This window comes from Lipotes vexillifer, unplaced genomic scaffold (assembly GCF_000442215.2).
Source record: "Lipotes vexillifer unplaced genomic scaffold, Lipotes_vexillifer_v1.1 scaffold999, whole genome shotgun sequence".
Classification (NCBI taxonomy): Eukaryota; Metazoa; Chordata; class Mammalia; order Artiodactyla; family Lipotidae; genus Lipotes; species Lipotes vexillifer.
The window spans coordinates 1626337-1642742 of NW_006774368.1; the positions used below are offsets into that span (position 1 = coordinate 1626337).

Below are 16406 nucleotides of genomic sequence, written 5' to 3' on the forward strand. Positions count from 1 at the left end.
AATGCCCAAGAACTCATTTTCTTATGGTCCAGCTTAATGCAAAGATAAAATCTAGAATCCCAACAAAAGGCCTGTCCTTGATACAATCCTGTGTATCCATACTCCAAAAACAAACAAATGAGAAAACAATCCTGTATGATTATAATTTCTCACCACAGATGTCTAGAAAGACTGGGCAATGGGAAGTTATCACCCATGTCAAGGGTCTGAAGTACAGGTATTCTATGTCGTAGAGAGTGACATCTTAATACCAATGAGTGAGCAGATGGCTAACACGCTTCTGAAAATACCAAGGTACCTGGCCATGATATGCTACTTTCTTCAGTGCAGAGGTGGCTCACAGACCAGAAAGCAATATCTCCAGATAATGAACAAGTTCCCCAAAAGAAAAAGTCCTGGGATTCTCTTCCAGACCCTTCTCCTGCCCTCTGGCCCCACTGCCCCTGGAGCATGGAGGCAGGAGTGGGCATCTGCCCCTCATCTTCTCCCCTCCTGCCTTGCTCCATCCCATACACTAAAGGCCAGCTGAACTGACCTTTCTCCTGTCATTCCTGGCTGTAACCATGTGTCAGCAGCACTCTAATTCCTTCCACAGGCACTCCAAACTCCTTACCAGACTGAACAACACCTGCCTAACCTGGCCCCTGCCTACCCTCATCTCTAGCGTCTCCTCCCTCCACCATCCCAGACATTCATTCTCCAGCACTACTGAACTACCAGCCTTTCCTCAAAACCTGTGCCATGTTCTCTCTTGCTTCCACATCTTAGAACTCTGCTGGGAAGCTCCCACTGATTCCACAAGATGAAGATGCCACATTTCCTGGACAACACCTTTAAACCCTTCCCTAGGTGTTTCTTAAAGAGAGTGTGCTCTCACCCATTGTGGCTTATTCTAGGTATTTGTTTATATCCCACACTTTACACAGGGACTAGGTTTAAAGTCTGTACCTGAGGCAAAGATCGCCTGCAGTCAGCGTTACTCTTGGAAATCTCTTAAAACAGTCCAAAGTGAGAAACCTACACAATAAGAGCAACATGGAAACCAAGAGCAAGGGAGGCATCAAGAGATTCATGGTTTGCAAAAACTTCTTTAGCACTATTCTGTACCCAGTTTTGTACAGATCACTGGGATCTCTGCTTAAGACAGCACTAACCAACAAAACCTTGTTGTCATCTTCAACTTCTCCCTCTCTCCCAGCTCTCACTTCCTCCCAGCAACCAAGGCCTGCTGAGACAACCTCCCAAAAGACTCCTAACTGATGTTACAGCTCTCCCCTCCATCCTCACCCTCGCTCTCCAATCCAGGCTCTCTTCCATGGATGGATCCAACCTGAGATCTTTGAAAGCCTTGGTAGTCGAGGTGTGATTCACAGATCAAACCTTGCTGCCAAAATATCACCTGGGAGCTGGTGAGATACACAGAATCTCACAACAGAATCTGCATTTTAACAGAATCCCCAGATGATTCATATGCACATTTGAATTCCAGACTCACTGGCTGAAAATGCAAATCTGATCCTGTCATCCCAGTTGACATGCTATTATAGGGACCAACAAATTATAGCCCGCAGGCCTCATCCGGCTTACCACCTGTTTTTGTATGGTTTGTGAAGTAAAGATGGTTTTTACTTTTCTAAATGACTGAGAAAAAATAAAAGAAGAATATTTCACACACACAAAAAAAGAGAAAGAGATTCATGGTTTGCATCTCATGCTCACTTCCCAGAGTAGACACTGGTGGAACCTCCCATTTTATTTTGTAGTGTTATAGCTCTCTCTCCCTTGGCCTCACCCCTACCTCAAACTCTCCCCCTCATTAGCACGTGCTCCTAGTTGAATTTGCACAAGTGAAGTGCAAAGCTGACACAGCTCCACTGCAGCTGCCTGTCTCCCCACAGCAGTACACACCAGGGAGTGCTGTGGGGATGGGCACTCGGCCTCATTCAGATCGGTCTCAGGGTCCCTAGTGCAGTAGCACCCCACATGTGAGCACACACGAAGGGCAGGGCTTGGTGGAGGATGACAGGTAAGTGTGCACACATATAAGTGAACATATAGTTTCCCTTGTGGAGAACTTTCTTGGTTGCTATTTCCCCTCAGTTGTTTTCAAATAGGAACTGGTACAAAATAAGGTCAAAAAGCAGCTATGCCTCTGTGTGTGTGTGTGTGTGTGTGTGTGTGTGTGTGTGTGTGTGTGTGTGTGTGTGTGTGTGTGTGTGTGTGTGTGTGTGTGTGTGTGTTGGAGGGTGGGATGGGGCAGGGGTGGGGGTGGGGCATGAAAGCAGAAATGACGGTGCCTGGCTCTTCCCACAGTGACTTTGAGAGAAGGGAACTTGTCCTGGGTGTCCTGGCTCCTGAGCAGACCACTTGATGGACATGCCCCTTCCCAGTCTCCCTCTGGACTCGGTCTGAAAAGAAACATCACAGTCACACAAAAGAGGCCTAAAAGCTGACCTAGAGGCACACTCTTGTTGCCTCTTAGAGGCAGAAGGCAGGGAGAGATAGCTAAGTTACTTGAGTTCTACTCAGCGTGGGAGCCTTGCAAAAGTTCCACCAGGCGGGCCCTGCAGGCGAGGCTGGCTGCCATTTGCAAAGCTTGGACTATTTTCCCTCCCCGCTTCTCTCCCTTTTTATCTTTGTGATCCTCTGCCAAAGCTGCTGGCAGATTTTTTCCTAATAAGAAAAAAAATCGAATTTCTCTAATTCCTGTTTTGAACTTTAAGTGATATATCATGGACCATTTTTCTGCAGACACCCTGGACACAGTGCCTGCACAGCCTTGATGATAACAGGCCAGGCTTCTGACCTAAGGCAGCTGTGAGCAGAGCCGCCTTACCTGTACCCAGTGCTGTTCCTGCCAACCACCAGATGCCTGGGCTGATCCTCACACTTGTAAAGGTTCAAATCATTCTCGGGCACCAGGTCCACATCATGGAATATGAAGCAGTCCCAAATTTCATCCTTGAGAGCTTCTAGATAGCCCACATTCAGGAGTTTGGCGCGATTAAACTTTTTACTTCCAGCCTATAGATATGGAAATTAAAACTTGAAAAGCTCCTGAGACAAGATTTCACACTGTTCCCCTGTTCAGTTCATATGCAGGAACTGGTACTATTCTTGCTAATGCACAAGAGTATACATATGACATGCAAATCTGACACAGTAGATGCAATAACAATAAGAGGCCCTTTGTGTTTTTCTTTACGCTTCATACATACTTGTATTCCATAACTAAAAACACCTTGAAATGAGGAGTTGTTGTTTAATAGGTTTGGAGTTTCAGTTTTGCAAGATGAAAGATTAGTTGAGATTATTTACACAATAATGTGAACAAACTTAACCCTACTGAACTCTACAATAAAAATGGTTAAGACAGTAAATTTTATGTTATGTGTATTTTACAACAATTTTTTAAAAAACCATAGTTTTAAAATACTAATAAAGATAACTCTAAAAAAATTTTAAACATACCTTTATTTATTCCATGTAAAACCACAAAACCTTTCTTACATACCAGTCATGCCAAGTAGAATCATTGCTTCGCTGTTCAGCTCTTAGCTAATCCCAATCTTACCCCATGTAACAAACTTACACTAAGCTCCCCAAAAAATATAGCTTGCCAGAAAGGATCAAGAAATCCTGACCTATAAACAGAAAAGGTTACTGCTCATATACCTAAGCTACTTAAAAGTCTCATGGAATCACTGTAAGAGAACCCGGATTTAACACTTCATGGCAGACACTAATCCTCATAGTGGCCTTACAGAGGAGATTCATTACTGGGTAAGGAAAGAACACAAATAAACCAGTAATATAATCAAAGCTATCGTATGAAACATTTTTTTACAGCAGTAATTTTTTCATGGCTATTTGGATCAAATTCCTTAAGAATAAATTCCAGTTCAATAAACAGTTTATCATAACAAAAGTATAGGCAGTTCTCAAAACTCACCACAGTACTTTCCTGAAAAGAATAATAATAAAGCAGACATATTTTTCTATTCATAAAAATATATACTGGGGGTTGCTGTCCTGAGTAAGAACTGAATGACTAACAATGTTAAAAACAAAAATAATGGTAAACCAATATAACAGTTAAATTTTGTTTCAAATCCTCACAAAATGGGGATAGATGTAATATATATATGCACATTAATTTTTAAGACCCCCAGTTTATTATAAAGTATACATTGCAGAACAGCATCCTCTGATCTGTCAAAAGTTTTCCCAAAACAAATATTACCAGTTATAACCAATATTAGGTATATAGTTAATGATTTTCCTTGCATTTGGAGCATTTGTAAGGATTTGAGGGGGAATTATTTGGATGGCCCAGGACAATTCTGAAAAGATAGCCATGTATAGTTGTTGATGTCTTATTTTTCTTTCAATAAATGTTAATACAGATAGAGGCACCTTAAATCACCCACTCCACTTAGAGCTAAACTCTTCAAAGCAGGCTACACTAATACTTACCGTGTTCCTACTAAATCATGCTTTTGGAAGCCAAAAAAGTGAATCATAAAAGTGAAAACTAGGGGCGTCCCTGGTGGCTCAGTGGTTAAGAATACGCCTGCCAATGCAGGGGACACGGGTTTGATCCCTGGTCCGGGAAGATCCCACATGCCGCGGAGCAACTGAGCCCATGCGCCACAACTCCTGAGCCTGTGCTCTAGAGCCCATGAGTCACAACTACTGAGCCCGCGTGCTGCAACTACTGAAGCCCTCAGGCCTAGAGCCCGTGCTCCGCAATGAGAAGCCACCGCAATGAGAAGCCAGCACAACGAGAAGCCTGCGCACCGCAATGAAAGAGTAGCCCCCGCTCGCTGCAACTAGAGAAAGTTCGCGCACAGCAACGAAGACACAACACAGCCAAAAATAGATAAATAAATAAATAAATTTATTTTTTAAAATAGTGAAAACTAAACATAATGTTCTCCATAATAGATAGTGGCAAAGTTAAAGGCAGAAAGGTGGAGAAAGTCATAGAATTCCATGGCGATTAACACACAGTAGTCAACTCCTCTGTCTAGATCCCCATTGAAGAGCCAGGCTCAATAATAAAGCACAGTTCCAACATCTCATTGTGTAGTGTATAGCAAATGCAGAAGGCAATGTAAGGTCAGTCCCAGGGAAATATCTTTGGGCTTCATTGTCTGCAATGGAAGGGCTCACGAAAGAAAACAGGCTTCCTCCAGAGGATCCCTAAAGAGCCAGTAAAATTTCCCAGCACTTATCCCATTATTCCATACTCTGGGACAAGAAGTGCCTTTACTACATTCAAAGATAAATGAGATAAGAGACCTCACCTTTGATGACAGTTTGATGCCCTTTTACCCAAGACAGACGAAGCGCCTCACAGAGAGGAGGGTGTGGAGGGCAGAGGCCTGGTCTGCCCACACACTCACCTGGTGGATGACATAGATGCCATACTCCAGCTGCTGCCTCTGCAAGAAGGGGTGAAGGTGTTTTAGCAGGTACAGCAGGTGCTTCTCTCTGTGCCGGTGAGGGATGAGGATGGCAACCCGCTGCAAAGCCCTGCATTCCTCAGGGTGATACCGGCCTCTGTGCACCTTGGGGTTTTCTGCCTGTACTTCTTCCAGAGTGAGATCTGGTTTGAAAATGAGTTTGTTCTGGCCTTCTACAATAAAAACAGGACACAGGAACCAACGTGAGCAAGCTCATCAAAGGCTGATAGGCTTACAGGAGCTAGTACATGTCACACACTTTGTGCTAGTTGCCTGGCACACAATGAGCACTACTGTAAAGCCTCATTTGGTCACAAACTATAACCACAGAATCTATGACTCAGGTTATTGGCTGCAAAAACAAGCAAATGACATATAAGAGCATTCTCTTGTGCTGGGTAACCAGTCCTAGCTCTATGATTCATCCGTAAGTGGAAAATACACTCCGTTCTGAGGACCCTGGTGAAGAGCAGAGGTCAGGGGTTGACTGAGCAACTTCAAATTCGCTCTAACCTCTTTTCCTTCTCAAAATTCCAAAGGGGGGGAAAAAAAACAGAAGCCTCACCCATGGAATGAATGAATCAATCAATCCAGTTTTCTTTGTTGTCATAAAAAAAAAATTCCAAAGGAGGGTGAAATCTCTTAAAGATCAAGAGCATTCCATGGAATCAGGCTCACGGACAAGGCCCTTTTCCCTAAGGTCCTTCCCTAAGCTCTTGAGACCTATACTAACTCCCTGAAAGTAAAGCAGCGAAAGGAAATAGAAACTAGCCTCCCTCCCTAACTCAGCAGTAACAGGTATGGGCAACACGGCAAGAATCCTCCCATTGTTCCACGTGGCGAAATCCCCAATGGGGCATTGCTCAGTGAGTCTGGACACAGCCTGACTGGATGAAACGCAAGACCATCCATGGTAACCAATCTCGTGCAAGGCTTTAAAGATAAGGCTGAAACCACTGACCCTCGCCTCAGACCCAAATGAACAGGGAATACTGACTGGTAGGAGAGGAGGCAGAGCTCTGGTTACGGAACACGCTTTTTACAGTTCGGGACCTCCCTGGCGTCCAGTGGTTAGGACTCCGCACTTCCACTGCAGCGGGCACGGGTTCCATCCCTGGTCGGGGAACGAAGACCCCACATGCCACGCAGCGTGGCCGAAAAAAAACAAAAACAAGAAAAACTCCACACATACTGTTCAAGGTATTTGCAAACTGAGCTATCTTCTTCTGGAGCAAAGCAGTCACCCACCTTTCTGATGTATGTCACTGTGCCTTGCTTCATGTGACCACCTCCTACCCTGGCCATGGCTGCTTAGACCAGGCTCTACTGTCCACAGCATGGCTGACAGACTCTGCCCAACAGCACCAAGAGCAAATAACTGACTTACAAGAGCCTTTCCACAAGGCTCTATACACAAGACATAGAGTCAGCAGGCAGTAATCCCTACAAACAAACAGTAAGGAAAGGAGTTACAAGGAAAGGCAAGCTACCCAGAGCTGCTGGGAGATGATGGGATGGCTGTAGAGATGTCTTCCTGTGTAGCCTGTTCATAAACCCCATCATCTGAATTAACCTGACCATGTCTCTGCTCTCGGCCCCGGAAAGAGCCCCATGCAACAGGTCTGATGTAAACCAGTCCCCTTGCTCACTCCCTCAGTGTAGTAGCTTATTATGTGCCCAATCTTCGGGTGCCTGCTTCCACTCACTCTAGCAGTCTCCCTTACCGCCCCTGTCATATTTTCTCAAGTTTTATTCCTCCTTAGGTCACTAATGGCCCATCTTAATTTGTCACTACTTATGTTGCCCTCTGGATCCATACTCAGTACCGTGTCACTGCCCATCTGTTTTCATGAATGCATTTGTTGCTTAAGTATGTTGAGAGAATTCTGAACAAGGGGGATGATACAGTCAGATCTGCATTTCAGTAACTCATTTTGCTATCTCAACTTGTGTAATCTGTGAGCAGAACAATTTCCCTTGAACAATCCGGAATAATGTTTTGGCTTTTCCGTGACTGAGTAAAGAGAAGCAGCATGCCAGTATGACCACACTACAAGTCTGTGATGCAATCAGGAAAAAGTATCTGCAGGTTTTGTGCCGCTAAAAGCAAGAAGCCTCTGAAGAGCCCTAGACTGCCCCACAGAGAGCTAATTAAGTGTATGCAGAGAGCCACCTCTGTAGGGCCAGGGAGGAGCTCTGGACTTCATAGAGCTGGAAAGGATCACCGTGCCCTCATCCTGCCTGCACACTGTCTCCTGGGGAAGAAGGGCAAATGTGTAAACAATACACTGACCAGCACAACAACAGAAACAAAGGTGGGCACCCAGGGAGCCCAAGATTAGCTCTGGGGCAGTCTGGGAGAGAAGTGATCTAAACTAGATTTCTGATGACTAGACAGGAATCCGCCAGACACACATGGGCTGAGGAAAGGCATTCTGGAAAGACACTCCAAGGATTATCTGCAGAACTCTAAGCACTTCGATGTTCTGGAGAATCAGAGGTCTGACAGAACCTTTGTGGGTTATATAGAATATCGCTGTCGAGTTTTTCCTAATTAATGTGCTCCCAAAGACCAACTTCTTATTCATTTAAATTGAAAGGCAAGATGTCAAAGGAGAATCAAAACATACAACATAGTTAAGAAATAAACACAGAAATAAACTAAGACAACATTGAAAACATACTATCCTGTCCCTCAACTCCATACGGTGGGCCAAGGGGATGTTAATAGATATGACGTGAGTGGAAGCTTGGATGTGCTGTCATTTCCCTGCAGATGCCAGGAGAACATGCCCTGGTTAGCCCGCTGGTCCCAGGAGGATGAGAAACACTTGGAGCAGAGCCACCGGCCTGGGTCAACCGACCCCCAGCTCATCACACATGCCTACTGACATGCCTGCTGAGACTTCCGCAGCTGGAGGATCAAATTGCGCATGTTCACATAATAAATACTATCTGTCGGCAATATAAATACAGCTCACAAACATAATGTTGAGCAACAGAAGCCAGACACAAGAGAGTACATAGTGTATGTTTCCAATTACGTACAGTTCAAAAAAATCTAATGGATGGAATATAAGCTCAGAGTACGGGTCGTGACTGAAAGAAGCATCTCTGGGGTTCTGGGAAGATTCCATTTCTTAATTTACATACTGGTTCCACTGGTATGTTCATTTTGTGAAACTTAAGTGAGCTGCACACTTCTGATTTTTGTACTTTTCTGTATATTTGTTATATTCAAATAAAAAGTGTATGTACTACTTGTTAAAAAGAAAAAATAAATACTTACTGAGGTGTGGAGACAAAGAAGAGCAGTCGTTAAGGTCTGCTTTTTTCACAGAGGCTTCCTCTGTCACAGTTCCTTTTTTCCCCAAAACTACACCCTTGTTCAAACTAGCCATGAGATCTTTTGCTTTAGAAATCTCTTGAATAGCACCCACAAAGTAGTTACTGGTGGCCCACCCAACCACCGTCAGGCATAAAGTGAAAAGCAACAGTAATCGGAATTTATAGGAAAGGTGGAGAGTCACGTTGAAGCTCATGTCTTTTATTATGCGAGCAGTAGGTATCTCTCGGCCTCACTGCAGGCAGGAAGCTTCAAGCTCAGCTTTTCCAATCTGATTGCAAACCTGATGACAACTGACAGTGCAATGCCTGCTTCTGCTTGGTAGTTCCGCTCCAGCAATCCCTAAAATGCAATCACAAAGACATGCTGTTTCAGATGGAAATCCTATCCTGAAATTATTCACATCAGCACAAACTGAAAACCTATCCCCAACTGATTAACAGTAGTGGGAGTTCTCCAACGAGAGTTTAGAGATCAGAACACCAGAGATTTTGGATGTAGAAGGATCCAACCATCTATATACCACAGGACTTCTCTCTGGGTTCTCACCCCAGCTGTCATTCACCCCAGAAGAAAAGCCATTTCCAGATGCTGCACCAGTGGAGAAAACAAAGAAGAGACGGTCAATGCCTCCTCAGTTCTGAGCTGGCACAGCCCAAAATACAGTCCTAATGGTTCCCTTTCTTAGTTGCCCCTTCCTGGCACAGCTTTAAGAGAAGGTGAACTCTTGTTCTAGGGCATATTTTGATCCAAAGAGAAAATAAGGGAAAAGACAAAAGCTCTTCTCCCTCTGTAAGAACTGGAAAAACATGTTCCTTGAAACAGAAGATGAAAAATCAAGGATTTTTCAGTTATCAATGTTATCGTCACAATGAGACATTGGCACAGGGCACATCCCAAGAGGTTGGGGAGACGGCAAGGAACACAAAAGGATGCCAATACAGGAGGCCAAATATCTGTAAGAATAACAGAACTATAGCACAGTGTTTAAGATCTGGGGTTTGGGTTTAGACAGAAACTATGAAACCTCGAGCCCATCACTTCACTAAGCCTTGGTCTCCTTACCTGTAAAATGGGGATAAAAATTGTACCTTCCTAGAGAAGTTATTGAGGGACTGGATGACCTAATATATTAATACATAAAGTGTTAGCCCACCTCCTGATGCACAGTAAGCACGCACTAAGTGGGGACCATCACTGTTGTGATCGTTATATTATTTTACTTTACATTAAATGACTCTAGACTAGGGATGACCTACAGGCAGACACACTGGTGGCTGCCAGAATCACCACTCTACTGTAATGTATTTCTGTCAGTTGATGGGTTGTTATTTTGATTTCATACTTCAATTGCATGTAGTGGGATAGTATGAATTCACCTGTGAAAGGTGGCTATGCTCTTAGTTCCTGAAAAATCCAGTTTCTGAGGCCACATAGCTGAGGGCCCTCCCTGGACCATGGTAAATGCACTAAGATGATGAAGCCTACTTCGCAAGGCCCCACATGCTCTCTGCATTACCAAAACCATGTCTCTCCTCATATTCTAAACATGTTATCAGAAGAGTGTGGAAAATGCTAAAGCCAGGACACAGAATCTCCACAGCAAACATATCCTCAATTAAATGGACAGAATGGAGACCAAAATATATTCTGTGCCAAAATAACACAAAAACATGTATGATTAAATCTTAAGTAACAAAAAGAAAAACAGAAAATAAATTCTTGCATATGATTACCACTAAAATTATAGAGTTAAGAAAACTCTAGAGAGAAATATTACCAAAAGCTAGCAATAATTCTGTTAGGAGTATGGGATTAGCCAGGGGTGCTTTTTACCCTTTTCTTTCATTTTTGTAAAAGTATGACACACTTTTGTCCTTTTGTAATGAAAACAAAGTTGATTTTTTACATGAGATGTGAGGGACTTCCCTGGTGGTCCAGTGGATAAGCCTCCGTGCTCCCAATGCAGGGGGCCCGGGTTCCATCCCTGGTCAGGTAACTAGATCCTATATGCTGCAACTAAGGATCCCACAGGCCGCAACGAAGATCCCACGTGCCTCAACAAAGAGCCCGCACTGCATGCAGCAAGTAAGACCTGGTACAGCCAAATAAATAAATATTAAATAAATAAATAAATAAATGAGACGTGGGGATGTGGTAATTTACTGTGAAAAAGAAAAACAAAACACCCGCACTTCCCTGGTGGCGCAGTGGTTAAGAATCCACCTGCCAATACAGCGGACACAGGTTCGAGCCCTGGTCTGGGAAGATCCCACATGCCGTGGAGCAACTAAGCCTGTGCGCCACAACTACTGAGCCCGTGAGCCACAACTACTGACCCCAGACGCCTAGAGCCCGTGCTCCGCATCAAGAGAAGCCACCATAATGAGAAGCCCGCCACCACAACAATGAGTAGCCCCACCTCGCTGCAACTAGAGAAAGCCTGCGGCAGTGAAGACCCAACACAACCAAAAATTAATTAATCAATTAATTAATTAATTTTTTAAAAACACCCTTAACAACTCTCAAGATAGCCTCTTACTTACTTAAGGGGAGTATTCCAAAATTTTAGCTCTACATGAGTTTGAGGGACACCTAGAACGCATTTCTCTCTAGACACCATGTTATAAACGTAGGTTAGGTTCCTGGATCAAGCCACAAGAGAGAAGATTTGGCCCAGGAAGCAATTAAACAGTATGGCCTGTGTTTAGGGTCTTGTTTAGAGTCTTTAGGCCTTGCTTAGGGGCTTGCTGAAGGCAGTAATAACTAATTAGAAGATTAATCGCTAATAAGAAGAATGATCCATTTGTGCATTTACTCCGTGCCATGCACTGGGGCTAAACCACTTGTATTAACTTACTTAATTCTTATCTCAGCTTTGTGAGGTAAGAATTATGAGTCTCTTCATTTTATAGAGGAGAAAATGAAGGTTGAGAGATTACGGAACTTGCCTGAGCTCACACAACTACTAAGTGGTAGAGCTGGGGTCTGAGTCCACGTGCTCAGCTCCAAAGCCTGGGTTTCTGCCACATTCTTCACATGGACGTTTCAGTCTCTTTCCTCCCCTTGGTACCTGGGTGTGCCCGGCACAAACCCTTGAAACATGCAGCCTTCTACCTGTCTCTTCCTGTCCCTTTCCTTGAGACTGTCTCTGAAATGGTTTCCTGGAGGTCTGTTTTCTTCCCTCCAGGTAACAGTAAGTCTGCAGTTTTCTGGAGCCAGACTACCTCTTGTAGACTTAATTGCAGGAGGCTTAAATGCTAGGATTGGCAACAGTTTTTGATAAAATCTCAGTCTTGGAAAAGTTAAACGGGACATTGTTTTTCTAAGAGCTGCTTATAGAGGGATAATGTTTCAAGAGAGATCTGCCCCGCCTGTTTATCAGCTAAGTGATTGAAGGCAAACACTCCCCATGTTTCCATTTCCCCAGCTATAAAACGATTTTTAAAAATTAACTTGGTGTGGAGAAAAGGGAACTCTCTTGCACTGCTGGTGGGAATGTGAATTGGTTCAGCCACTATGGAAAACAGTATGGAGGTTCCTTAAAAAACTACAAATAGACCTACCATATGACCCAGCAATCCCACTACTGGGCATATACCCTGAGGAAACCAAAATTTAAAAAGGCTCATGTACCAAAATGTTCATTGCAGCTCTATTTACAATAGCCCGGAGATGGAAACAACCTAAGTGCCCATCTTCGGATGAATGGATAAAGAAGATGTGGCACATATATACAATGGAATATTACTCAGCCATAAAAAGAAATGAAATTGAGCTATTTGTAATGAGGTGGATAGACCTAGAGTCTGTCATACAGAGTGAAGTAAGTCAGAAAGAGAAAGACAAATACCGTATGCTAACACATATATATGGAATTTAAGGAAAAAAAAATGTTATGAAGCACCTAGGGGCAAAACAGGAATAAAGACACAGACCTACTGGAGAACAGACTTGAGGATATGGGGAGGGGGAACGGTGAGCTGTGATAGGGCACGAGAGAGATATGGACATATATATACTAACAAACGTAAGGTAGATAGCCAGTGGGAAGCAGCCGCATGGCACAGGGATTCCGGATAGGTTCTTTGTGGCTGCCTGGAGGGGTGGGATAGGGAGGGTGGGAGGGAGGGAGACAAAGAGGGAAGAGATATGGGAATATATGTATATGTATAACTGATTCACTCTGTTATAAAGCAGAAACTAACACACCATTGTAAAGCAATTATACCCCAATAAAGATGTTAAAAAAAAAAATTAACTTAATTTAAAACATGGCTGTAAGAATTTAATGAGATGACACGGCAAACACACCTAGTACATTCCCAAGGATATAATAAGTATCTGTTGACTCTGATTACCAATATGATTCATGCTCAAATTTTATCAGAATGCTAACCAAGATGTTATCTCTGGAATTACATATTGAAATACATATTGAATAATTTTATTTTCTATTTCTCTGTAATTTCCTGTTTTTCTTTCAATGAGTATATACCACTCTTATAATTTAAAAATAATAATAATGATTTTTTAAAGAGAGCTCTTGTTAGGGCAGGTCACTCCTGGTTGGTGTTTGGGAAAACATCATCAGATTGGACTTCTTTGTAAAAACATTTTATTTAAATGAGAGACCCTGAACTCTTCCTAAAAAGAATTTTCTCTTTCAGTCAAGGCTGTCTTAAGGTGACAGGGGAATCATGGTTATAGAGAACAAATTCAGGTAACACGAAAGAAGTTATTTTAGGGCAAGACTCACCACCCTTTCCCTTTCTAGGTCTGCCCTAGGGTTAGTTCAAAATGACGATGTTCTCATAATTTTGCTTTTCCTCCTCTCAATTCAACCAGTCTTTTCTGAGCACCTGCTATTTTCAGGCATAGTGCTAGGCACCAAGGGAATTAAGGTATAGTCCTTGCACTCAGAGTTTATTTCAGTCCTTCCTTAGATTTTAATGTCTGCAACTTGTTTTCAAATACGCCAGCTCCAACCCTGAAAATGGGGGAAATATTTGAAATAAAATTGGCAAAATACTGAAAAGTATTGAGCAAAGTGATAGGTATCTGAGAGTTCATTTTCTTTTTCACTCTACTTTTTTGTATGCTTGAAATTTTCCATAAACAAAAATATAGCATGGAAGACAAGTTATAACAAAGGGTATATCAGCATGAATGCCAAGTATCATTCTCATTCTCAGAGAATCTCTATATGCACACATTTTTACACCACCATGGGAGGTCAGGGGAGGACATCAGGTGTCACTCCATACATATTCACTAAGCACCTAGTACCCGGGAGAAAGAATGTGGTCTTCATTCAGCAGCCAAGAGCACTAAAATCAGCATTTCAATGTCTCTAAATCCATCTGGTAATCCTGCAGACACTGGATGTCTCATAGTGGGCAAGATGTGGCCCCAGGCACATGGTCCTATTCCCTTGGGCCTCTCTAGGGTAGCACCAATAAAAAGGCTGATATTTTGCTACTCCTTTTACTCCTGCAGAGCTCGAGAGCTGACTATTTGCAAACACGTTGTCCTACCTTCCGTGGACCTCGGGTATTCATTCTCCCAATTACAGTTCCTTTACCTGGCTTCTGAGGGATCACTGCCCAGACCCTAAAGAAGCAATGGTTCTGTGAAAATTAATAAAGGGAAACCTCACTGAAGTGGAACTGGGAGGCCAGACAGGGAGATACAGATCACATCAATACAGATCCCAATAGGAAGAGACCCACCTTGCATCTTTGGCAGGAAGTGACCCCACTTTACTACCACCAGCAGGAGGAAGAAGCTCTTCTCTTTGCCCGGCAACACCTCAGCCAATGACAGACTGTCACAACTCAGTCAATGAAAAGCCACTATATTTCGATCTCCTAGTTTCCTCCAATGGACTTTTTGTTTATGACAGAGCCTCCCAATTTCCCCTTCTCTATAAAAAAGTTTCTTTTCCTTTGCTTTACTGGACTTGCATGTGGTTTGCCATAGTTGCATGCCTCAAATTGCAAGTCTTTGCTGCTCCGGAATAAACCCATTTTGCTTGTAAAATAACTGGCTGTTTTATTGTTTTAGGTTAACAGTTCCCTCGGCAGGGGGCAAGGGTGGTTTAGAAATGATGACAGCCATTTACATGTACAATTTAAACTCAGACTGAGTTCCTAATGACCAAAACTGGAAGCATTTGAGCAAGGAAATAATGATGGCATTGTATTTTAATCCACAGAATAAAATGAATAGCCATGAGTCCATACTGATATAAATGATCAAATAAATAAATGGGAAAGGGCAGCTCTTTCTTACACTAAACTTCCAACCAATAAGGAAGCAGGAAATGGGGGATAAAATCACCATTAGGCAAACACCACTGTAAATAATTGCAGACGAGATCCACCAATGGGTGCTAAAATTAGTAGGTAAAAATTTGAGTTTAAACAGCTTGCATAGTCTCAAAGTATCTCCCCTCAAATAATTATTAGCTACAAAGGGAAAGACAGTAACTTTATAGTGAAGAAACCTAGCAGATATCACCTTAACCAAGTGATGAAGGTTAATATCACCAGTGATGAGACCCATCAACCTCATGAATCAGTGATGTACTGCACTCTACAAAAGAACTAATCAGTACTTTTCTACAGAATAACTTCATTCTACAAAATAACTAACTGGGACTCTTCAAAAGGGGCAAAATAATGAAAAACAAGGCAAAACTGAGGAACTATCTCAGATTGGAGGACACTAAGGAGAAATAACTAAATGCAAGGTAAGATCCTTGATAGCCAATGGAAACAAAAAAATTCATTAGCAGGAAAGTTAACGAAATTCAAATAAAGTCTATAGTTTAGTTAATAGTATTGATAACTGAACAATGGTTATGTAAGGGGCTAATATTAGGGGAAGTTGAGTGAATTCTCTGTACAATATTTGCAACTTTTCCCTAAATCTAAAATTAATTAAAAGTTTAAAGAAAAAGTTGAAGACTGTGTATAATCCAACTCAACATACAGCAGTAAAATTAACTTCTCAAAGAGAATCACTGTTTTTTGTATTCCTAGTGCCTATGACCTGACACATAGTAGGTGCTAAATTTGATAAATAATGAATGACTTTCTAGGATATACTAGTTGAAACACACAATAATCCCAGGTTACTACTAAAATAAATGTGACATGGTATAAAAGGAGAAAAAATAAAGACTAATAAAGAAGGGGAAAAATTAACTGGTATAAAATTCCATTTGGGGAAGATTTTTAAAATTGAAAAAGGCTCATATACACTACCAAATGTAAAATCGATAGCTAGTGGGAAGCAGCCACATAGCACAGGGAGATCAGCTGGTGCTTTGTGACCACCCAGAGGGGGGCGGATAGGGAGGGTGGGAGGGAGACGCAAGAGGGAGGGGATATGGGGATATATGTATATGTATAGCTGATTCACTTTGTTATACAGCAGAAACTAACACACCATTGTAAAGCAATTATACTCCAATAAAGATGTTAAAAAAGAAAAAGCCTCACCCCCATGCTAGCTCCCTTCCGTCTACTAATACCAACGCTCTCCTAAGGACAGAGGGCCCCATCTCTAATAAATGGCTCTTTCCC

General features: G+C 42.5%; 1 protein-coding gene across 1 annotated transcript in view; it reads right to left on the reverse strand.

Annotated features, from left to right (window-relative positions):
• The window catches only part of B4GALT4 (beta-1,4-galactosyltransferase 4), a 26767-nt gene that overhangs the window by 8985 nt on the left and 1376 nt on the right, over positions 1-16406 (reverse strand). Inside the window, exons 2-4 of the mRNA XM_007449129.1 lie at positions 8758-9156; positions 5409-5641; positions 2837-3024 (exon numbers count right to left, since the gene is read on the reverse strand). Of these exons, the coding sequence (XP_007449191.1) occupies positions 2837-3024; positions 5409-5641; positions 8758-9010 (674 nt within the window). The 5' untranslated portion in view covers positions 9011-9156. The remainder of the gene's footprint in view (positions 1-2836; positions 3025-5408; positions 5642-8757; positions 9157-16406) is intronic.